This window comes from Alexandromys fortis, unplaced genomic scaffold (genome assembly GCF_014885135.2).
Source record: "Alexandromys fortis isolate MF-2015 unplaced genomic scaffold, M_Fortis_MF-2015_v1.1 scaffold_36, whole genome shotgun sequence".
NCBI classification, from domain to species: Eukaryota; Metazoa; Chordata; class Mammalia; order Rodentia; family Cricetidae; genus Alexandromys; species Alexandromys fortis.
Genome location: NW_026067915.1, coordinates 10110982 through 10136347, shown reverse-complemented (window position 1 = coordinate 10136347; position 25366 = coordinate 10110982). Strand labels below are relative to the sequence as shown.

Below are 25366 nucleotides of genomic sequence, written 5' to 3'. Positions count from 1 at the left end.
CTGGGTCTTCTATTCGGTTCCATTGGTCTTCCTGTCTGTTCTTATGCCAATACCAGGCTGTTTTCAGTACTGTAGCTCTGTAGTAGAGTTTGAGGTCAGGGATTGTGATGCTTCCAGAAGTTCTTTTATTGCCCAGGATTGTTTTGGCCATCCTGGGTTTTTTGCTTTTCCATATGAAGTTGAGTACTGTTCTTTCACGGTCTTTGAAGAATTTTGCTGAGATTTTGAAGGGCATTGCATTGAAGCTGTCTCAGATTCTTAAGTATGTAATTATAAGCTCAATAAATCTATTTATTTATTTATTTATTTATTTATTTATTTAGAGACAGGGTCTCATGGCTGCTGGGCTAACCATAAGCTCAATATGTAGCTAAGCCAAAGATGATCTTGAGGGGTTAGGAATTAGCTCTGTGGTATAGTGCTTACCTAGCAAGCGAAAGACCCTGAGTTGGGTCCTCAGCTTCCACCCAACCCCCGAAGAAAAGAAGACAAAATAACAAAGATGATCTTGAACTTCAGGTCCTCTTGTGCTACATCCTAGCCCCCAATATAATCACCATCTACCCCCCCACACACTATTTTGAATGGGTTTTTTATTTGTGTAATGTGTGCGTGAGTTTTAAAGAGATACACCTCCCTCTGCCTCTCTGGGATTAAAGGTACCCTCTATTTTGTCTAGCCCACCAGACCCCTGGGAACTAGAATTATAAGCCCACAAGTAGGTACGGAGAATTGAACCTGAGTCCTTTGGAAGAGCAGTCAATATTCTTAATTGCTAAGTCATTTCTCCAGTACCATAAAGATTCTTTTATATATGAATATCCAGATTTCCCAACACCATTTGTTGGGAAAGCTGTAATTTCCCTAATGATTACCTTGTCATCTGTGTCCAAAATCATCCCAACATATGTACAAAGATTCGTTTCTTGGCTTCCCATTTTATTCCTTGGTCTAGATATCTACCAGCATGATGGTTTGGTTTCAAACTGGGCCTTACGTAGCCCTGATTAATCTTGAACTCATGGTCCTCTTGCCTCCACCTGCCAAGAACTAGGACTACAGAAATGCACCACTACCATGCCTAGAGCCTCAGTATCACAAAGCCAGATTTATTTACAGTCAGCATATCAAGTTTTTTATTATTTATTATGTATACAATATTCTGTCTGGGGCTGGAGAGATGGCTCAGAGGTTAAGAGCATTGCCTGCTCTACCAAAGGTCCTGAGTTCAATTCCCAGAGGCCACATGGTGGCTCACAACCATCTGTAATGGGGTCTGGTGCCCTCTTCTGGCCAGCAGGCATACACACAGACAGAACATTGTATACATAATAAATAAATACTTTAAAAAAATTCTGTCTGTGTGCATGACTGCTATTATTTATTTATTTATTTATTTATTTGTTATGTATACAATATTCTGTCTGTGTGCATAACTGCAGACCAGAAGAGGGCACCAGACCTCTTTTACAGATGGGTGTGAGCCACCATGTGGTTGCTGTGCATATCAAGTTTTGAAATTTAACTCTGTTCAAGATTGTTTTTGCTACTTGGATTTCTTCTTGAGATTTAGGTGATCAGTTTTTCCAGTTTTTGTCAAAAAGATTACTGTGAGTTTTAGGGCAAATCACTTACTAAAATAGCAAAATAAATCTTCTAACATTTTACTGCCTTCTGGAAGCTCCTTTCAGAACCTAGCTGCACTTATCATTTGTGTTCATCCTTCTTATACAAGCTCCAGCATGCTGTGATTGTTTTGGGTGGTGGTGGTGGTTGGGGTATTACTTGTGTGGAGGCCAGGACAACCTCAAACCTCATCAAGAATGATCTCCAGTCAGTCGTGATGGCATTGTCTTTTTGTTGTTAAGACAGGGTTTCTCTCTGTAGACCTGGGTGTTCTAGAACTAATCCTGAGTGCTGGGATTAAAGGCATACACCAACATATGTTGTTGTTCTGGAAGGCACAGGAAGGTGGATGTCTGTGAGTTCAAGGCCAGCCACATCTATACAGTGAGTTCCAGAACAGTCAAAGATATATAGCATGATTCTGTCTCAAAAAAAAAAAAAGGAAAGAGAGAGAGACAGAGGGAGAAAGAGAGAGAGAAAAAAATAGATGGAAGGGAGGGAGGGAGGGAGGGAGGGAGGGAGGGAAGGAGGGAGGGAAGGAAAAGACAGACAGCCTTCTAGTATCTTTGAAACAAAGTCTCTCATTGGCCTGGAGTGCATCAGGTAGGCTGGCTGACCAGTGAACTCCAGGGATATGCCTCCCCAGTGTCCTTACCTGTTGTATGGCCAAGTCCTCCAAAAGCAAAACACTGCCTTCAGAGAGGAAGAGGATGCTCATAAGTCTCAGGAGGTTAAAAGGTCATACATGCAGGACAAAAACATGGAAGATTATTTATTGAAAGCCCCTACAAACAGTTATTGGGGAGTGGAAAGAAAGATATGTTGGGAGCCACCTTCAAGTTACAGTGCTACAGGTTTCCGGAGCCATGTTGGAGTGGGCTTTCTGGTGGTGCAGCTACTTCTGTGTTATCCGTGCTCCTTGTATGTAACCCTCACTTAATAGTAATCCCAATAAGATGTTCAGTAGATACTGGTGCAATCATTACTTTTGTCTGTCGTGAGCTTAGGTGAAGACATGCATGTTTGTGTTTGTCACCCCAGGAAGTCTGCCACACCTAGCTTTTTATATGGGTACTGAGGACTAAACTCAGGTCCTGAAGTTTGTGAGGCAAGCATGTTACTGACTTAGCCATCTCCCCAGCCTCAAGAGCTATTACTATAGGGCCCTAAGAACTCTAAAATTGGGTACTACTCCCTTGCAACTTCTCCCTTTTGGAAGCTCTATCTCACTTTTCTTTAGTAACTCTACATTTTCCTAAAAACACCCTAGAAATTTAAACAATAAATTTTCTAAATTAAACTTAAGTATATATGTGAAATTTCCTAAGAAGAAAACTTGTATCAGAAAATAATTAAGAAACAACAGGCCCAGGAGGTAGTGATGCACATTTTTGGTCCTAGCACTTGGGAGGCAGAGACAGGTGGATCTTTTTGAGTTCAAAGTCATCTTGACAGCAAGGTTACATAGAGAAACCCTGTCTTGAAAAACCAAAAAAACAAACAAAACAAAACCATGAAAACTTTACAAAGCATTGATTGCTAGTATGTTACTAATGTCTCCAATAGTTGGCTTATATGCCACACAAAAAAAAAAAAAAAAAAAAAAAAAAAAAAAAAAAAAAAAAAAAAAAAAAAAAAAAAAAAAAAAAAAACTAAACTTTGATCCTAAGATTTCTGGTGGAGAGAGAAAAATGAGGACAGATTACCATGTTAATATTTAGGACTATAATGTGACATTTTATGTTTGAACTTCGATAATGACATGTCAGTTCATGGACTGATTGTAGAAGCTGTTTATATTAAAGACTCATGTATCTGTTAAGAATCTTTTTTGTTTGTTTTGTTTTTGTTTTTCTAGACAAGGTTTCTCTGTGTAATAGTCCTGGCTATCCTGGAATTCACTCTGTACACCAGGCTAGCCTCAAACTCACTAAGATTCAACTGCTTTCTGACTCCTGAGTGCTGGGATTAAAGGTGTGCACCACCACTGCCCAGCCTGTTATGAGATCTTTTATCTGATGAGACAAAAGACAGAAAAATAAAAAGCATATAGCACACCTTCAGTATTACAGGTATCAAGCATAGGAGTTTCTACTATTTTGAGGCTGAAATGATCTTCAGGGCAAATATCACATCACAGAAAATTTATCACAATAAAAATATCTACATGCATGCACACCTAAATATACACTATATTCATATCCACATAGACCATTATGTGCATGTACACACACAGACACACACGAGAAATTTCAAAGAAATCTCCCTATTCCAAACACAATAGAAATAGCCAGCAACACTGCTGGAGGATCTAGCTTTACATATAGTAGCACTCTGCATTTGTCCATTATGCACTATGTTTCTGCCTAAAACACTCTCTCACCTCACCGTATTGTCATAGTAAATGAGAAGGAAGAACCAAATCACAGGCAGGTTTCAATTTCCAGCAAGAATTGCTCCAATAGTAATTGTTTCTACATGACATGGTGGCATACACCTGTGACCAGTCACAGGGAGGCTGAGGCAGACATTGAAGGCCAACCTGGGCCATCACAAGTAACTTTTATGTGAGACATACCTATAAAAAGTTAGTAAGGACTATAAAATAGTTTTTACAGTATTTAAATTCTACACTGAGCATCAGTATGGTGGCATATGCTTATTAATTCCCAGCACTCAGGAAGCTAAGTCATGAGAACTGACAAATCCTAGGCCATCCTGGGCTACATAGCCAGACCCTATCTCAAAACAAAATCCTAGGCCATCCTGGGCTACACAGCCAGACCCTATCTCAAAACAAAATGAAAACCTATACTGCACTTTACATTTCCTGCCCATTTGCTATGCATGACAGGCTGGCTTGGAACTCTCAATCTTACTGCTTCTGATTCCTAAATTCTAGGATTACAAACATATACCACCATCCCTAGACTCCTAAAAAGTGTCTTAATTCAGCCATCATACTACATTTGCAAACTTTTCTATTGTACAAATACAGCATTCTACACACTGCACCATATTAAATATTATTGAACATACATTGTATTAGATAAACCCAGAAGGTATTGCAAGAAAACTGTGGATACATAATTTTAAATACGGTACCATAATGTAACAATTAATATACCACAGAAGATATGCCTTTTAGATCATTTTACCATTCTGCCAACACTGCAGGTGCTACCAAACTATCAGTAGTCAATTGAGCTTCCTAATGCTCAGATTCTGAATAACAGAGTTAAGTGCTTGAGAGAAGTCCATAAAACTACAGAATTATGAGTGGGATCCAAAGCTTTGTTAGACTGATAACTTAAGCCTCAAAGTGATAAGTAATATAATTCAATAATTAAGACCCCAGCCAAAATCCAGTTCATAAAATGTTAATATACAATGTTTATTAGTGTAATTTATTTAGCACAATGACACAGTAAAATGTCCCAATATACAAACTGTTAAAAGTCTAAGTCACAAAAAATACAGATGAAGCTAAAAATTTGTTTAAAAAAAAAGGTGGGGTTAAATAGACTTCTACATGTTCAATATTGGATGATACAGGGTTGGAGGAAGAATGAGAATCATCATCACATTTAAGTACAAAGGCCCTATATACTCCGTGATCCTCATGGTAACACAGCACTCTCTTTTCAAGGGACAGGCTACTTAAGTAGCTATATATGAAACATTATTGCTTTCAAAATATAATATCTAAATGCAACAAATGGAGCTAACAAACTACTTTAAATTTCATCTGACTATTAGCAGAAAATTAACATTTACAAACTCATAAAGGAAACACATTTAAAAATTTTTAAGCAAAATAAACATAAAATGGAATAAAACAATGTCAATTATGAAATATGAGTGCATGTGACATTTCCTGCCTGGCATTATATAACTGCCCGGTACAAGAAAAGCTATGGAGACTGCTTAAAAAGCAACAGAAACATACCAAACATGACTTTAAAAAGCAAATGCTAATTTTTTTTTTTAAGTTCTCTGGGTTAAATCTCCCACCCCTCAATAAAAAGGGGAAAAAAAGCAGTGTGTGTGTGTGTGTGTGTGTGTGTGTGTGTGTATAAAAGCATGTTCTATTTGATGTCATGCTTTCCTACAAGGATTTCACACTGTTGTCAACAGCTTGGAAGACATGATGTACCTACACCTACAGGAGTGCACAGTACAGACATCAGCCTTGCGATCGCATGCCTGTAGAAGACAATGTTTCAGTTGCAGAAGTCACTGCAAGGACTTTCTTAAATCTTCTAGATACTCTGACTTTACCATCCAAAAGTATATTTGGGGGGAAATTGTTTGTTTTTGTTGTTGTTTTTCAAAGACAAGGTTTTTCTGTTTAACAGCCCTGGCAGTCCTGGATCTCACTCTGTAGACCAGGCTGGCCTCAAACTCACAGAGATCCACCTGCCTCTGCCTCCTGAGTGCTGGGATTAAAGGCTACTACAGCAGGGCAGTTTGTTTTTGAGACAAGGTTTTGCGAAGCTCAGGGCAGCCTTGAACTAACAATATACCTCAGGCTGGCCTCCTACTTCTAGAAATCCTGACTAATCTTACTGGAGTCTGAAATCTCTTTAACATGAACCATTACAACCAGGTTTCAAAGTTAGTTTTTTGTCAGAAGACCAAATAAAAAGCACATTTTACATTCCAGTTCTTATATCAGAATTCCACTAATATCTCAAACATGGACTGGGATTTATGTTCTCCTAAAAACCCAAAACTTAATTGAAGGTTCCATAGTGCTTGTCTTAAATGATTCTAGGTTTTATGTTCTTTTGTTTAAGTTTGTTTCTTTGGAAAAATGAAGAAAAAGTATCAATGAGACAAAGTAAGAATGTAAACTCTCATTTCATGATAAAGGATTTTACACACAGGACTGCATATATGATACACCAATCCTACTGGAATGTTGCAGAACGCAAACAGATCCTAATCCTGAATGCAATTTTTTGAACAATCGGACAACAATTTGACTAGAAGCTAGGCACATGGACACCTACATGGAATCTCAGCTGCGGAAGGGAATGCTTGAGTCCAGTATGTTAAGGCTAGCCTGAGTGACACATAACATAGGAAGGTGGGCTGCAGCAGGGTGAGCTCTGGCTGGCATGAAGCCCTCAGTGTAGCTGCCTTAGAAGCTTGCTAAGCTGTCGGTGCTTCTCAAGTGTTCTATGGTGGCTTCTTTGTTGTTCAGGAGAAAATGCTTTTTATCCTACATTACCCTCTGACCTATCTGCAAAAGTCAATAACATTAAAACTATGCTCCAATTTTCTTTAACTTCCCAATTCTTACTTTATGATTTTGCTCAAAAAGTAACTTCAAATATTTTTTTAAAAAATTACAATAATTGTACTGTCAAATTTTCAGAAACTCTAGACAAATAGGTAAGACAGTTTATGATAAAAACAATGTCAGCCCACCCTGTAAATAACAAAGACAAAAAAAAAAAAACTAAAAACAGGGTGTCACTGTGTAGCCCTAGCTGGCTGGGACTCAGAGGTGAGCCAGCCTCTTCAGGCTGGGATTAAAGCTACTCACCACAACACCCAGCATAAATAACAATTTCATTGAGAGAAATAATTTTTCAACTGGAAAACAATAATTCAGATTTTAGTAAGGTAGAAAGAAATACTGGTGGTCTGAAAACCTAACTGTCACCAAAAGCAAGCTCACAGAGGGAAACAGGAAGGGCAGGAAAGGGAAGTTCACTGCAGCTCGGTGGCCTCAACCCCTTTATGAAAGCACAGGTTCAATTGGTTTTACAGTATATGGATTCCCCCACTGATTATGCAAAAAAGAAAAAAAATGAAAAAGGCCAACTAAAAAATGTTTAAAGAAAAATATGACTGAATTAAATGATAAAATAAATCTAAAAGAGATCAAGAAAAAGAAATAACATTTGATGACTTTTATAAAAATACTAAAATCAAAAGAACTCATTCTGCACATTGTGCTCACAAAGGGAAAGGAGGTTCCATCAAGCCCTGCAGAACCCAAGAAGCAGGTGGCTTGTTCAGGCATCAGCAGAATTAGGCCCCGAAGAACTACCCTCTGTTTCTTCTACATGGTGTCCCGGAAGGAAAAGCAAAGCTGCAAAATGCTGAGGGTTTTAGAAGTGTAACGGTGCTTAGGAAAGATCACTGGTCTGGTGTTGCGGCAGCCCCAGTGCTGAGAGACACGCTAGGCTTCTAGGAGGAGAAAAATAGAAAGGGAGGAAGAAACAGGAAGGGGAAGGAAAGGGTGGAAAAGCACAGGTCATTAGTAAACAGCAAGTTCAATACAGCAAGACGCTCATCAACTCCACTATGCTATTAGTGGAGCTCTCCTCTCTAAGCTCTACAGACAACACCTGAAGAAAACTGAGAGGAGTTGTTTTCAGAGGGGCACTAAGCCAGATGCTCTAGTTAGTGACGGCAAATCAGAAGCAAATCACAACATGCTCCCCGAAACATGCACTCTTCGCCTACTCTGCTTCCTCCTCTAATGAAATCTCTATACTCAGTAAAACATCTGGGTGGGTTGGTTGGTTGGTTGGTTGGTTGGTTGGTTGGTTGGTTGGTTAGTTGGTTTTTTGATTTTCGAGACAGGGTTTCTCTGTAGCCTTTTGGTTCCTGTCCTGACACTAGCTCTTCTAGACCAGGCTGGTCTCAACTCACAGAGATCCACCTGCCTCTGCCTCCCGAGTGCTGGGATTAAAGGCGTGCGCCGCCGCCACCACCACCCGGCCTGTTTGTTTTTTAAGACATGGTTTCTTCTCTGTAACTTTAGAGCCTGTCCTGAAACTAATTCTTGTAAACCAGGCTGGCCTCAAACTCACAGAGAACCGCCTGCCTCTGCCTCCTGAGTGCTGGGATTAAAAGCGTGCACCACCATAGCCCAACTAATACACCTATTTTGAAAAGCAATGAAAAGAGATCCACATCAGAACTCAAACAATTCGGATGTGAACACAACATTTTACCTAAGGAAATATATCCAAAGGCAGAAAGAAAAGTTCTTATGGTGCCAATGGGCAAGTCACTAAAGAGCAAAACAGTTATCAGAATACTCTCCATGTTTCAAAGCTATGTCCTGGGCACACACAGCCGAGCCCCAGCCACCGTACTATCAACATTATTTAAAACACTAAGTCTCAGGGCTGGAGAAATGGCTCTTTCAGAGTACCTGAGTTTGATTCCCAGCACCCACATCAGATGATTTACAACTAACTGCAGCTTCAGGAGACCCCATGCTATCTCCCTCCTCCTCCCCCCACGCAAATAAAAATAAAATAAATCTTAAAAAGTAAAACAACAGTGACCAAAAAAAACCCCACTAAGTCTTTTCTGGTCAGGCTTGACATCCTGTTAGAGAAGAAGTCTAACTTAGATTTGATAGCTGTTCTTTCCTGTGTTAAAAAAAAAAAAAATACCCACGAGGCTGGAGGAATGGTTCAGTGGTTAAGAGGACTGGCTCTTTCAGAGGACCTAGGTTCAATTCCCAGCACCCACACGGCAGCTCAGAACCATCTATAACTCTAGTTCGAGAAATTCTGACACGTTTACATCAATCCACATTAAATAAAGTTAAATAAGTTATTTAAAAAAAAAAAACAGCAATACTCAGTTGCTAGAAACAACAATTCATATTCTCTATCCCTTCTTCCAACATTAACTCCAGGTTAAAAATACTGAATTTACTTTTTTTGCTTTTTGTTTTAAGAGTTGCTTTTGTTTTTAATTATGTGTACACGTCTGAGTGTGTCTGCGTGTAGGGATGCACGTGTGACAGCAGCTGTACCCAAAGGCCAGAGGGAGAGATCCCCTGGAGGGGAGGGAACAGATGGCTGTCACACACTCAACAGCCCTGCTGGAAATTAGCTTAGGGCCCTGCCAGAGCAATAGAGGTCTTCAACACTGAGCCCTTTCTCTAGCCCTGGTTTGTTTGTTAGTTTTTGGTTTTTATTTTGTTTTGTTTTTTTGAGAAAGGGACTTGTCCTAAGGTCCAAACTGGCCTCAAAATGCCTGCCAAATCTTGGAGTTACAGCTGTGAGCAAACAGCACTCGTGCTGAAACCACTGCTCCTCACTAGCAGGAATCCCTGCGAATCATAGTCTTCCTTCCAAAGCAGGAGCAGAAATAATCAATATATATGAGTACAACTATCCAAGTTACAAATAAAAAAAAAAGTCTTTTGACGATAACATGACTTATTTAAGTTTGTTCCTAGTTTTCAAAGTACAGTACATATAAATTGCTAATAAGAAAGCCAATTTTATGGAGTAAAAAATAGAACCTAAACTTCAATTTCTTTGAGGTATAAGATTATGTACATTTTTTTTTTTAGGGGGAGATACTAGAAGTTGAACCTAGGGTCTCATACATGTTTGGCAAGTAACTGCCACTAAACTACATCTTTGGGTGTTTTATTTTGAAATAAAGTCTTAATAAATTACCCAGGTTGGCCAGTAACTCACTCTACTGAGGCCTGGAATTTGTGCTCTTCCCGCCTCTGCCTTCCAAGTACAGGCCTGGGTCACTAAATTCATCTTAGAACATTTCTTAAACTTAGAAAAAAAAAAAGTCAGGGTTGGAGAAATGGTCAGCAGCACTTGCTGCTTTTGCTGAGGACCTGAATTCATTTTACAGCGACCACATGATGGCTCACAACTATCTGTAACTCCAGTTCCAGGGCATCTAATATATTCTTCTGGTCTTCTCAGGCTCCTGCACACATGTGGTATAAATCAACTCATACACGCACATTCGTATAAAAATCAAATTAAAAACAAATAAAAATAAAAAAAGAGTACATTAAAAAAACTGTTACTGCTAACAAAAGGCTTTTGGAAACATTTAGAGTTGAACAACTCTATGATAGTTAAATGAAAGGCTTTTCATGGCTAAATCATATAAAATTGAAACAGAAAAAAGTACATCTTGTGCTTGCCTCAATGTACTGATGTGAATCAAAATGCTGCACCCCAGAGCTAAGAGTTTTCTGATGCAAGAACAATGTACCCTGATTAAGTACTAAAAGTCAAAAATACAGCGCCTGACTCTCATGCAGGCTACCTAAGTTTTATATAATACAACACATTCCATGTGGGCATACTCCTGCTATGACTCTGGCAATTTTGCTCATTATAAATACATTGGGAATGAAGGGGAGGGGATTCATGCTGGTTATAAGGTAAGAGACTGAGGGAACTCAGTGCTGAAAGAATATCATAGTCCTAGTACTGGGCTAAAAGTTAAAAGAAATAAATCCCAAAATGAATAGTTAAGGGAAATGATAAAGGGAGAGAAAAAAATTGAAAACCAGAACACAAAGCACTTTGATTTACTCTGTTTTTGGTTACTTTCTTTTTCTCCTTTTTTTTTTTTTTTTTTTTTTTTTGGTTTGTTTTTGAGATAGGTTTCTCTGTATAACAGCAGTAACTATCCTGGAACTCACTTTGTAAACCAGGCTGGCTTCAAACTCATAGAGATCTCTGCCTCCCAAGTGCTGAGATTAAAGGCGAGTGCCACCATGCCTGGCCACTGTAGGTTTCTTAATACTAAAATGAGTAACGGATTCTCATATATCAAAGTGATGGGTTTTTTGCATCTTTAAGATTGATCCGATTCTTATGTGGATCACTTTCAGTAAACATTCAAGGCCTATGAAAGCAAACTCTTCTCTTTCTGTTGTTGAGAGATGCCCTGGGTTAAAATACATCCAACAGGAACAGCAAGGTTCTCAATAATAACTCATATACTTCCATAATAATATTCAAGAGCTTACAAAGACCACTTACCTGTAGTGTCATTCCCTTCCATCCCATGATCACCATTGGCTAGAAGTGTTGGTTTAGAAGATGAAATACCTGCAATAATTGCAAAGAATAATTATGCATTGTAAAACAAAGTAAAAATAAAAAAGAAATCATTGACTATGTAATTTCTGTTACTATTTAATACTATTTAGCATTAAACAGTACAAAGCACATCAAACCGTCAATCTTCAGTAAAAGGAAACACACTAATTCCTGCCCCACTCACACCATCAGTACTGTCACCACAGAAAAGGCCTTTTTTTTTTCTTTTTTAGACTTATTTATTGTATGTACATGAGAGTTTTGCAGAACCCATCTATTCACCATAAACAAATCTTGTTTGTTTTTGTTTTTTTTTTTTCCTTTGTATTTGTTTTGTTATTTGAGACAGGGTTTCTCTATAGCTCTGGAGCCTGTCCTGGAACTCACTCTGTAGAGCAGGCTGGCCTCGAACTCAGAGATCTGTCTGCCTCTGCCTCCCGAGTGCTGGGATTAAAGGCATACTCCACTGCCAACACCACCACCACCACCACAGCCCAGACAGCAGGCAAGCAAAAGGTCCCTTGGTCCATATCCCTCCCCTCCCTCACCAACTACTCTGTAGACCTGGCTGTTCTGGAACTCACTCTTTAGACCAGCTGGCCTTGAACTGAGAGAACTGCCTCCTGTCTTTAAGGGCTGGGACTAAAGGTGTGTGCCATCACTGCCAGGCATAAATGTCTTTATTCTATAAATTGTCAGAGATTGTTAACAGATTCAATTTAAAAATAACAAATCTATAGAGCACCTCAGGTTAAGTAATAAGCACATTTCACTTGAAGTGATCCACTCGGAGCTCCAGGACACCATCAGTGCTCCTGTACGAATAGACTACATGGAGACAGAAGAGTCGCGGGACACAAGAATCCTCTCTTTTGTTTGGAGACAGGGTCTCATAGCCCAGTTTAGTCTCAAGCTTGTTTGCATACAGACAGGAAGTCTTTAGGTACTGCATAAAGCTGGGCACAGTGGTGCACTCAGGATGTGAGGCAGGATGATCACTAAGTTCGTGATCTTCTTCAAAAAGTAAGTTTGAGGTCAGCTTGGCCTACAGAAGACCCTGTCTCTGAAAATATATAAAAAGTAAGGTCAAGGGTTTTTTTTTTTTTTTGGTGTGTGTAACAGTGCTAGCTGTCCTGGAGCTAGCTCTTGTAGACCAGGATGGCCTTGAACTCACAGAGATCCAACAGACCTCTGCCAGGATTAAAGCATTGTGTCACCAACACCTGGCTGGTTTTGTGTTTTCGTAAATGGATACCTAATTGCTCAGCATTATTAATTTGTTGAAAAGACTGTCTTTGCCCTATTGAATATATTTGCCCTGGTGCAAATGTGCAACTTTCTGGAAAATCAATCAACAACATTTGTGTTAGTCTGTTTCTGGGCTTTCTATTCTGATAGTGATGAATTTTTCCTTTATTTCATGTGCATCAAACCCAGAGTGCTCTACACTTCAGCGCTTTGCTTTTAGCAGCTAAGCATTTAACTGCTGAACTATACCTCCAACCCTGGGCTTTTCCTCCAATTCTTGTCTTTTCCATGGATTTTTAAGTCTGGGTGTTCTGACACCTTATAAGCTTGCTAACAATTGATTTTCTCTCTGAGCAGGGTCATGCCTATTTCCCAGGCTGGCCTTCAACTCATTTTATAGCCCAGACAGCAGCAACATAAAACAGACAAGCAAATAAGCATGGCAGCACCAGTGATCTCAGTGCTGGAAAGGCAGAAACAAAAAGATCCCTGGAAAGTGTTGATCAGCCAGTCTAGTCAAATCAGCAGGCTCCAGGTTCACTGAAAAAAAGGAGAAAAGGAAAAGAAAAAGGAAAGGGAGGAGGGGGAGGGGAGAAAGGGGGAAGAGAAAAGAAGGGAGGGTAAGGGAAGGGAAAAGGAAAAGAAAAGGGAAAGGGGGAAGGAAATGAAAAGAAAGCAAAGCAAAGAAAAGGGAAAAGTAGGAAAGGGAGCTAAAGTAACGCACTCCAAATATCCCTCTGGCTTCCACAAAACATAAGCAGGCATGTGTGCACATGCATAAAAACACATAATCTTGATGAGATCTTATTTACAACTGCAACAAACAGAAAATTCAACAGGGGACATACATTTTCTGAAAGATACTAGACTAGAATTAGCACTTCTGCATCTGCACAATTTCATGCTGACCACAGTTTCCAGTGAATCATCCTCCTGAAAAGTCTTCCCCATGGTGTTACCTCTTCTGTCCCTGTTTGAGAGTGTTCTTGAGAGGGTTCAAGCAAGATAGGCAGTCAAAAGAATTCTTACAAGGCTATATCTTATAACATCTCAAACGTTTTAAGAAAATGGCACAGTCATCCAGTCTGGTGGCTAGACAACCAACTGTCTTAGAGGCCTGAGCATGGACTGAGCAGGGACCCTCCCTAATAACCAGTTCTGGACACACACACCCATCTCCCTGAAAACACACTCATCTTAAAGGGAAACTGCAGCTGAGATATAAAAATAAATACATAAATTTATTTAATAAAAAAAAAAAGAAAGGGAAACTTGCTGGGCAGTGGTAGTGCATGCCTATAATCCCAGCACTCGGGAGGATCTCTGTGTTTCCTGATCTAGAGAGTGGGTTCCATAACAGAGGGCTACACAGAAAAACATATCTTGCCTTGGGCACGCACACATTAAGACCTACAGAGGTATTTTTTCACAGATACTTTTCAAAGACAAAGGGAAATCTAGAAGCTAGACTATCTAAAATAACAAATGCAGAAGCTAACAGTCTAGCTTTCTGTGTTCAGAGCAGAAATCCCTGCTCTGATTTCAGTAATGGTTAACTGAAAAGACTGCCCTGTTACCTGAGAGGAACAAAGAGAAGCATGGTTTATCAGAGTACTAATTAGAAAAAAAGGGATAAAAGGGTGAAAACAAGTTTCCATTAAATATGCATAAATAACAAGTACCCTGCTCATTCTTCACATAATGTACTGTCCTGATCCAAAGAGATGCCAGCTATGTTCTACCCCACACTTGGCATCAAGTCCCTCTCCTCAAACAATCAAGCACTTAAGATTCATCATCCCTAGCTTAAGAGAACATATTTTTTAAAAATCTGTCCTGTTTTAAAAATGTAAATTATAAGAAAATGGAAATTTTACAAAAATTAATTATTTTTTGCCTGTGGAAGTGATAAAACTACTTTATAATGTGGTAATAGCTAGAGTGACTAAAGGGCAGGAAAGAACAAACCTTCTATATAGTCAGGCAATTTATCAATTGAGAAATATTAACTCAACAATATATTATCAGTATTTAAATCATTTATATAAAGAGATGTAAAATTAATATAAACAGAATGCTGTAGCACTATTTAAAAAAAGTCAAATATCCATATAAAAAGATTCACCATAGAGTAAAATACCAGTGAGAATCCAGGACATATAGGCAGAGGGATAGGCAGGTAGGAAGAAGGGTAATATGACAAAATGAGTATTATGTAAAAAAAAAAAAATCTCTTCCTCCCCCCATTTCTTCCTTAAAATAGGCAAACTAAGGAACATGTCAACTTCAACATATTAGCAGAAGTGTTTAAAAGCTGAGAAATGTTTCAGTGGTCTAATGTCCTCTACTGGTCTCCAGAGATGGCAGGCATTTACCTAGTACCCAGACATGTGATAAAATACACATAATAAAATTAAATACATCTTTTAAAAAAAGAGCTGCAGAGTTGAGTCTGGTGGTACATATTTAATGTCACCTCTATACTTAAGGTGATTATGGCCTGAGAATTCAAGGCCAGCCTCATCTAAACGAGATGACACTACTTATAAAAAAGTAGGAAAAAAGAATCTAGAAATTAAGAGAGGTAGTCTTGGGGTTGAACAGATGGCTCAGTATTTAAGAGAGCATACTGCTCTTCCAGCAGACCCAGTTTCAGTTCCAAAGGGGGTTCACAACTGCCTATAACTCCATTTCCAAAGAATCCAATATCCTTCTCACCTCTGGGAATACTCAAATTCATGTACACATATGCACAAAAAGAAACAGCCATTCACAGAACTAAAAATAAAATTTAAAAGGACAGCCTCTAGTGATCTAGAAATTATGAGAATATTCATAAAAATGAAAATAAACAGAAATACATAAAGAAACCACATGCTAAATGTGGCATAGATGAACAGCAAAGTTTGTCCCTTCTCCACATTAACCAATCTTCATTCCCACTACAGTCAATCATTCGTCACCTCCCACATGGAGCAGATACTGGACACTGTCTTGCCAGTGACCGTGACAGCTGGAGGAGAGGAGAGCGCCCCCACCTCCAGAATGGACACTGAAACACTGGGGTAGCACTGACAACATACTGCCAAAAGCAGCACAGGACAGTCATCCATCACAGCATCTCTCAAACAAAACTTCCAATAAATAACTGAGGAAAAGGTGCCATTCGAAGAGACCCAGTACCACCCAGGCAAATCATGCTAACACAGCTAGCAAAACACTCTGAGCTATACTCCGAGCCCAAACAGTAGAGTCTATAAAAGACATACTTACCTCAAAGAGACAAAAATAAAAATAACCATACAACTAGGAAACAAAAGCATGGACTAAACAAAGTAAAATATCTAATGAATAGAAATCCTTTTGGAATTTAGATGGTTTACAATTGTCTACATAAAGAGTAAAACAGTTAAAAATGGGTTGGGTGGTGGTGGCACATGCCTTTAATCCCAAGACTTGAGAGAGGCAGGTGAATCTCTGTGAGTTTGAGGCCAGCCTGGTCTACAACAGCTAGTTCCAGGAAAGGCACCAAAGCTACAGAGAAACCTTGTCTCAAAGAAAACAACAACAACAAAAATTATCTGTCAGTTACTCTAGGCCTTAACTAAAGTTGGTTGCCCCAATGTTGCACATGAGATTTGATTGCCCAGGTAGCCAGTTGTCCCTATAACTTCTTGCACCTTTTAGAAGTTGCTTGATTGCACTTCCTGTTTAATCAAGCAATATTGTTTCCCTTCTCAGGTCTTTGATGGGATCAATAACTAGATAGTCATAGTTACTTTCCACTAACGACTTAGCCAAGCCATTTCTAATATAAAAGACTCAGACTCCTTAGGACAGGCTAACTATTGAATCATTTAGCATATGTTTCTTTTTTGGTATTGTTCATGCTGGCTGTAATTCTAATTTTTATTTATGTTTTTGCCTCTTCTTTTCCCTGAACAATACTTGATATTTGTTCTTACTGTATATAGTTTTATATTAGGCTTAGAACTCTCATTTAGACAAATTGGGGAGATGCTGTGCGAACTCCTTCAGTCAATAGCCGGTCCACTTTGAGCGTGCTCTCATATACTATAAATGTGGATGAAAAGCATGCGTGGGCCTCTTGGCTGCAGAATTTAGTTCCCAATGCATGCAGAGGACTTCAAATCGCTACTTTTTCTGTGAGTTTATCACCAAATAAATAAACCTTTGTTATATTCCATTCTGGGCTATTGTATGCCAACACCATGATGTTAAAGAATTTTTCTCATTAACCTTAGAAAAAAACCAATGGCCAACTTCTAAACATAAATTAACTTATAAAAAGCTCATTGAACTCTTGAACCAGACAAATGACCTCCTCCACAATGTACATCTTGTGGCAGACAATGGTGGCAGAGAAATCAATCTTGTTGAAATCCATAACAAATCCCACAAGGATTCTTTTTTTTTTTTTTTTTAATGTATACAATATTCTGTCTGTGTGTATGCCTGCAGGCCAGAAGAGGGCACCAGACCCCATTACAGATATGGTTGCTGGGAATTGAACTCAGGACCTTTGTAAGAGCAGGCAATGCTCTTAACTTCTGAGCCATTCTCTCCAGCTCCGCCTATAAAGATTCTTTAGATCATTTTCTGGAATGTTTTCTTCCGCTAAGAAGAACAAAACTGAGCACATGGGAGGCAGGGGCAGGTGGATCTTTGTGAGTTCGAGGCCAGCCTGGTCCCCAAGAGGCTCCAAAGCTACAGAGAAAGCCTGTCTCAAAAACAAAACAAAACGAAAAGAGAAAGAAGGAGGAGGAGGAGGAGAAGGAGGAAGAAGAAGAAGGGAGAAGAAGAAGAAGAAGAAGAAGAAGAAGAAGAAGAAGAAGAAGAAGAAGAAGAAGAAGAAGAAGAAGAAGAAGAAGAAGAAGAAGAAACAACTGCCTAGATTATTTCTCTAACAATATTCCCAGTAGGAATTATAAGAGTACTCACAGTCTCTCTCTTTTTTTTTTTTTTTTTAAAGTTTTTCAAGCCAGCATTATCTCTGTGTAGCTCTGGTTCCCAACTTATTCTGAAGACCAGCCAGGCCTCAAACTCAGAGATCCACCTGCCTCTGCCTCCCAAGTTCTAAAATTAAAGGTATAAACTAAGTACCAAGAAGCCAGTCTCACTTTTTCTGTATTATAGATGTTACCTCACTCTTATGACAAGTTCCACCACCACATGGCTGACTTATGCTCTGTATCATCACCAGTTAAATTTTATCATAGCCCCTTCTATAGGCCCTCCCCTGAGACCCTCTGACTGCTGCTGCTCCTCCATCATCAACCCTTTGTCAACTCTAAACAGCTAACAGCAGTCAGTACACACAGACCCTCACAGCAGTTAGGGTGACCTTTGAGAGGGGGAAATGAGAAACTAAGAGTTAGATAGGAAGAGGGGTTATGGCTAGGTAATAAAGACGGCCGTTTTTCAAGATGGCCTGCTTCTTCCTCACCCAACTGACCTGAAACAAAACTTGGAAGCTTAAAACAAAGGTTTTTGTAGGCTTGTCTCCACTCAGCAGGCCCCAGGTCCCCTGATGATAGGCTGGCTTAACAAGTCCAAGGTCTACCCAAGACATGTCACACAACAGTTTTGGGCTAATCAACCATGCTATCTTTCTTCAAACTGACCAACTGCCTACGTTATGGGAAGAAAATTCTTTAGAAGTTTTAAAACCTCCAGCCTTCCAAAAAAGACTAGATTTTTGGCTTTTCCAGTCAGCCAAAGAGCTTTGTAGAGGGTCTTTCTCTGTTACATCTGCTGTGTGCGTTATGTTCCCTTACCCCAAATAAATGCCTTTCTTGAATTTCTTTAAAATTACTTATTTTTACAAGGCAGTGATGGTGCATACTTTTAATCCTTTTAATCCCAGCACTTGGAAGGCAGAGGCAGGTGGATCTCTTAGTTCAAGTCCAGCATGATCTACAGTACCAGTTCCAGGACAGCCAGGGCTACACAGAGAAATTCTGTCTTATTAAACAAAGAAAACAACAATAAAAATATTAAGGGGCTATAGATGGTTCAGCACTTAGGAGTGTGTACTGCTCTGGGAGAAAATCTAAGCTTAGGGTACAGCACCCACACTAGGGCTCCCAGAGGATCCAAAATCCTCTTCTAACTTCCACAGGCACCGATACACATGGTACAAACATGCATGAAGGCAAAACACTCAAACACATGAAATAAAAATAAGCACATAAAGATAAATCTTAAATAATAAATTTACAATCTGGTTAAGTGACAGTGTCATATTTTAAGAAATAACACACAAAGCACTTACCAGATTAAAAGAAAACAGAGATTAAATAGGAATAAGAGAAGTGACTGTACCATACATGCACCACACAGAGCTTCAGTCTAGAAGAGAATTAAAAACATTATGACACTAAGAAGAAAAACTCAGTGACTGGAGAGATGGCTCAGAGGTAAAGAGCACTGGCTGCTCTTCCAGGTCCTGACTTCAATTCCCAGCAACCACATGGTGGTCACCTGTAATGAAATCTGGTGCCCTCTTCTAGCATTCAGGCAAACATGCAGGAAGAACACTGCATACATAATAAATAAAATCTTAAAAAAGAAAAAAGAAAAGAAAAACTCAAAAACTTCTTTCAAATAAGTTAGGTTAAACACTATGAAGCACTGGGAATATCCTCAATCAAAAGGTGTCATACCACCTTCTCACTGAACTCCACAGAGGATCTTCATTTAATGAAATAAACTCTCAGTTCAACATGTGGCACTGAAACAGCCCATTTTTAAATTAATCATATTCTCCCCACTCCACATCCCCCCAGGCAGGGGGATTTCTCTGTGTAACAGCCCTGGCTGTCCTGGAACTCTCTTTGTAAGACAGACTTTGCCTCCTGTGCCTCTCCAGTGCTGGAATTAAAGCCATGCACCATCATGCCTAGCTAAAAATTAATCATATTCTTCTTAAAGGACTAGAAATCCAAAGTTACCTTTAAAAAAAAAATCACTCCATATAACAGGTTTCATCTCCCACAAGAGGGGTAAGCCTTGAAAAGAAGGAGGGTAAAGAGCTGAGAGGAAAAGAGCCATGAGGAGAGTAAGCTTTGGGCCAAACAGGGAAGAATGAGCACAGGCTCAACACAAGGCTTTGCAATCCGCATGGCCAGACTCTTGCCAACATCACCCTCTTGTGGCAAATTTTGGCAAACTGCACTATTTCATTAAGGCCAAGTCACATGAATAAAATCCTCTGCAGTCTAAGCTCGTTACCACCCCTTCCGTACTGACTTATAACATCTTCTAACCTAGTAGGGCCTGTTAAAAATACATCTAAGCCTCAACCCCTGAGCCTATCTACTGCACTTGATCTGAAATGGAGTTCTAAGGCCCACCCTTGAGGAGCACTATCCTAGACTTCTCCCAAATGCTAGGTTTGGACCATAGTGAAAGATCACCCTTCACTTGTAGTTGAAGGCCTTTAGGAAAGCCATATTAAAAAAAGGAAATAAAAACTATTGTCTAAAGAGCTCTATTATATGTAGCTTGTTCAGCTGTTCCTCCTCTATCTAGATGCAACACAAAACCAAACAAGTAAGAGACTACCAAGCTATCCCAAAAACAAAAAAATTAGGTATGTACTTCAGGTTTTGGCACACAAACAGATATATAAAAAAATCACAAAAATAATGAAATACAATAGGCCTTAAGGCAGGAGAATCAAGAGTTTCAGGGTAGCACAGGTTACATCTTAAGGCCTTATCTCATAGAACAAAAGTAACAATAAATTAAAACCTTTAGAGCTCTTCCATTGTGTCTTAAAAACTGCAAAAGAGATAGCTTGGAAGTTAAAAGCACTTATTGCTCTAGCAGAGGACCAACACATGAAGGACAGCTTACAACTGCCTATAACTCCAGCTCCAGGAAACGGAGGACATCCTCCTCTATCCTTCACAAGTAACATAACATACTCAAAGTTACCCCACAGACACACACACACATAAATAATTTGTTTGATAGCTTCTTTCCTGAAACAGGGTTTCTACGTGTAGCCCTGGCAGTACTGAAACTCTGTAGGCCAGGTTGGTCTTAAACTCAGAGAGATACACTTGCTTCTGCCTTCTGAGTGCTGAGATTAAAGGGTGTGCACCATCACTCTAGATAAGGTACAGTGGGGTGTCATGGCACACACGCTTTTAATACCAGTATTCAAGAGACAGAGGCAGAAACAGGAGCTTTATGAGTTGTAGGCCAGCCAGCACCCCCACTCTCAAAAGAGAGAAAGCACAAGAAAAACTATTTCTACTACTTCCCTGTCCTTATCCGTCTAGATTAGTCCCAGACTGTAGAGGCATAAAACAACTCTAAGAAAACAGAACACGAAAAAGAAGCAACCTTCTTCCAAACTCTGATGAGCATCAAGTTCCTGGAGTGGGAGAGCATCTTAGCTACCATTACCTACTACAATAACTAAGCCTTACCATTTCCTTCCTTCCTACTGAATTTCCTTTATTTTCATGTGAGTCAGTCAAAGGACCATTGTGAATGATTCTCCATTAAGAAATTCAATTTTTTTCCCTTGGAGCAAATAATTGTGCAAATGATAAGATCTTATACTCTTCTATTCTTCACCTGATGCAGTGTGTCTCTCCATAAAGTATAAACAAAGCCACTAGGCTTTCCGCTTTGGTTATAGAAAGTCAAAAGCAATGTCACTCCCACTTCCGCAGCATGAAAAAGATAGCTGAGAGCTAGGAGTCTGGAAGACATCTCAGCTGGTAATATGCTCGACTTGCAAGCAAGGACCTGAGTTAGACGCCCAGAACAAAAGTAAAATAGCAGATCTACTGGTCTGAGCTTGTAATCCAGTGCTGAGGGGTGGATACAAAATGGCAAATTTCTCAGGCTCTCCAGTTTAGTCTATTTGGTGAGCTTCAAGCCAGTGAAGAACCTTGGGGGGGGGGGGGGGGGGGGACAACAACAACTGGCCTACTGAAATAGCTAATAAGTGGAGAAAAGCATTTGCCACAAACTTGATAACCTGAGTTCAAGCTTCAGGAACCTCAAGATGAAGGGAAAAAACTGGTCCCTGTAAATTGTCCTCTGATTTCTACATGGAATGTACAAAGGTGCCGGAGAAACAAAAACATCCAACATTGTCCCTGGCCTACACACACACTACACTACACCACACACACCCCTACCTCAAATGAAAAGATACATCTTCTATCTCCTCCCTCCCCGTTTAAGTAAATCTTTTTATTATATATACAATATTCTGCCTGTGTGTATGCTTGGACGCTAGAAAAAGGCACCATATCTCATTACAGATGGTTGTGAGCCACGACGAGGTTGCTGGGAATTGAACTCAGGACCTCTGGAAGAACAGCCAATGTTCTTAACCTGTGAGCCATCTCTGCAGCCCTCGTCCCTCTCTTTTATACAGTCACACGTAGTTCAGTCTTGGAATCTAGTAAGAACAAATCCTGTAGTTCTGATCCTGTTTTCACCTCCCAAGTTCTAGGATGACAGGTGTATTGTGCTACCATGTCTACTTATGTAGGGTTCAAACCTCACCCTATGTATAGTATAAACATATACTACTGTTGAGCAAGCTACATCCCCATTTCTCTATTGGCTCATAAAGAAATTTAGGCCCTAGTTTAAAAAATTAAAAACTATGCACAGATAGATCAATTTCAATCAAACAACAAAATATTAATTTTATGTAACTATTCTAGAAGATAAATGCTTCCCCACTTATGTGGTATTTTATTTCATTTCATTTTGGTACACAGCTCTCAAAATTACCTCAAACTTTGAATCTTTCTCAGACCTCAACAGCAGCCAACTCTTTTTTTGTTTGTTTTTATTTGCTATTTGTATGTTTTGTTTTGCAAGGTTTCACTGTCCTGGAACACTCAGCTGACCAGGCTGGCTTTGACCTCACAGAGACTCTACCTCCCAAGTTCTATCAAATTTTGGGCACCAGATCTCATTATAGATGGGTGTGAGCCACATGTGGTTGCTGGGAATTGAACTCAGGACCTCCGGAACAGCAGTCAGTTCTCTTAACCTCTGAGCCATCTCTCCAGCCCTCAAATTAATTTTTGAAGTCTGCATGATTTCGATTCTGAAACCAGATAAGCCAGGCAGTAGTGGCACATGCCTTTAATCCCAGCACTAGGGAGGCAGAAGCAGGCAGATCTCTGTAAGTTCGAGGTCAGTCTGGTATACACAGCAAGTTCCAAGACAGGTTCCAAAGCTACACAGAGAAACCCTGTTTTGAAAATAAACAAAGTCAATAAATAAATACATACAATACATAAACAAATAAAGTCATACAATAAATAAATAAACAAGACCATATATACACTGTAAGTGTGAGCACGTTGATAGTTGGTTAACTCACATCAAAGCTGAAGACTGCCATGAGTTCAAAGTCAAAATGAGCTAGACAGTGATTTCCAAGGCAGCCTATGCTATAGTGTGAGGTTCTGTCTCAAAATACCAAACAACCAACCAAATATACATATAAATTACTAGACAACTAATGAGCAATACCCCTCTTAAATACAAGCACAAAATTCCTCAGCCAGCTGGGTAGTGGTGGCTCAGGCCTTTCGTCCCAGTACTTGGGAGGCAAAGGCAAACGGATCTCTGAGTTTGAGGCCAGACAGAGTGAGTTCCAGGACAGCTAGCAATACAAAAACCCTGTCAAGAAACCCCATCACCACCAAAACAAAAGACAAAAAAAGTTTCAGCAACACTGATTTGACTAAAGGACAAGGTGTCCTTGATTTGCAACAAAACCTTCAAGTGACTGACTAGCCCACACCAAACCTCAAGTCCTGACCTCCAATCTGCATTCTAAACACGTGCACCCCTTTCACCTTGAACACTTACCTTCAACCTGGCTAGTGTCTGAGCATGGTTTCTTTTTGGACTCTGGGTTCCCAGCTTTCTCGTCACCATCCATAAGAGGAATATACTCAGTCTTCTCCACAGTTTCTCCCACAGTGTCATCATAAGGCTCCGCCTCCAGGGTGGCAATGAAGTCTCGCTTTATCTCTCCCTCAATCTCTGGAGGTGGCTCTGTCAATGCATCTACAAGACTGAGGTCCGCCATTCTGCACCACTGCAAGGGGAAAAGAGAAATTCACATGAATACTTGAATGAAAAATGGGAAAAACATTTCTAGAACTTCTCATCAGTTGTTTTTAAGAGAACCAAAATCTCTTTAAGTACAGTCAATGCCTTTTAGATGATGAGAAAATAACAGCTCAGTAACCGCAAGTGACATTGTTCTCGAATCTCCCCAGGGCAGAAAAGCCAAGACTATTTTGTTCTTTTTACTTATCTTTACTTATTTAACAGGATCTTGTTATATGAAGCCCAATCTAGGCTAACCCACAATAAATCTTCTGCCTCAACCTCTGGTACACTGGGATTATAGGAATGTATAATCAAACCAGCTTCTTTTTATTAATACAGAAAATAAAGCAAGAGTCAGGTGGTGGTAACTCTTGCCTTTGATCCCAGCACTCTGTGAGTTCAAGGTAAGTCTGGTCTAGAGAAAGAGTTAGTTCCAGACAGCTATGTGTGTTACACAGAGAAACCCTGTCATGAAAAGCCAACCCCTCCTCCCAAATTTACTTTTACTTCTTGTGTTTTAAGTATTTTGCTTGCTTGCTTGCATAAGTGCACCACGAGCATGTTTGCTACCTGAGGTGGCCAGGGGAGGAGTTATGTGAGTGCTGAGAAACTAACCTAACTTGGGTCCTCTAGAAGAGCAGACAGTGCTCTTAACCACCGAGCCATCTCTCCAGGCCTTAAATCAGATCTTCTAACTTCAATTACCTCATACTTTCACATCAGGTTGCAAAATAGTTTTTAAATGAATACAAAGAAAATATTAGAATGTTTCTATGAAAAAGACTGTATTATCAGGAAAACAAAATCATCTGTTTTCTAAGACTCAGTACTGCCTCATATTATTCACTTCTAGAGAGCAAAGTCAGCCAACAACACTCAGTCAGCATTATTATACTAACATGAAAAATAAATGATGGCAGCCAGCGATATGGGTCAACGGAAAAATGCACTTGCCACAAAGCCTGACCACCTGAGTTTGAGCCCTAGATTCCTCTGCGAAGGTGGAGAGAACCAACTTTTCACAGTACACACACAGTCTCTCACACACATAACTAAAACTTTAAGACAAGCTGGGTGGTGGTAGCACAAAACTTTACTCCCAGCAGTCCGGAGGCAAAGGCAGGCGAATAAAGCAAGTTCCAGGGCAGCCAGGGTTGTTACACTGAGAAACCTTGTCTGAAAAAAAAAAAAAAAAAAACTTAAAATGATTTGAGAAATAACTTGAATGGAGGTATCCTATGTGGGTGGATAAAGCCATTCACAGAAGCCATAAGGAGATGTGGGCTAGGAAGACCCCTGTAGCTCCCAAACAATACAAGCTATTGCCACAAAAGCTGGTGCCCATCAGAACAGGGCAATCAGACATTACTACTGAAGACGCCACACACTTGGGTGGCAGGACAGAGGGTTGGGGGTGGGAAACCAAGCTGTAAGTACATTGGAAGCTTCTTCCCTGCTTGCTAGATTTCATAGTCCCAAAAAGGTGCTTTCCTGGCTGATAG

The 25366-nt window shown here is 39.7% G+C and overlaps 1 protein-coding gene across 5 annotated transcripts in view; it reads right to left on the bottom strand.

The window, feature by feature from the left end:
- Map4 (microtubule associated protein 4) overlaps window positions 1–25366 on the bottom strand; it is a 129636-nt gene that overhangs the window by 68329 nt on the left and 35941 nt on the right. For all 5 annotated transcript variants that reach the window (XM_050139115.1, XM_050139114.1, XM_050139117.1 and 2 more), the window contains 2 exons: window positions 23616–23847; window positions 11421–11489 (listed from right to left, as the gene is read on the bottom strand). In XM_050139115.1, coding sequence (XP_049995072.1) covers window positions 11421–11489; window positions 23616–23838 — 292 coding nt within the window. In that variant the 5' untranslated portion in view covers window positions 23839–23847. Of the gene's footprint in view, window positions 1–11420; window positions 11490–23615; window positions 23848–25366 lie in introns of those variants that run through there.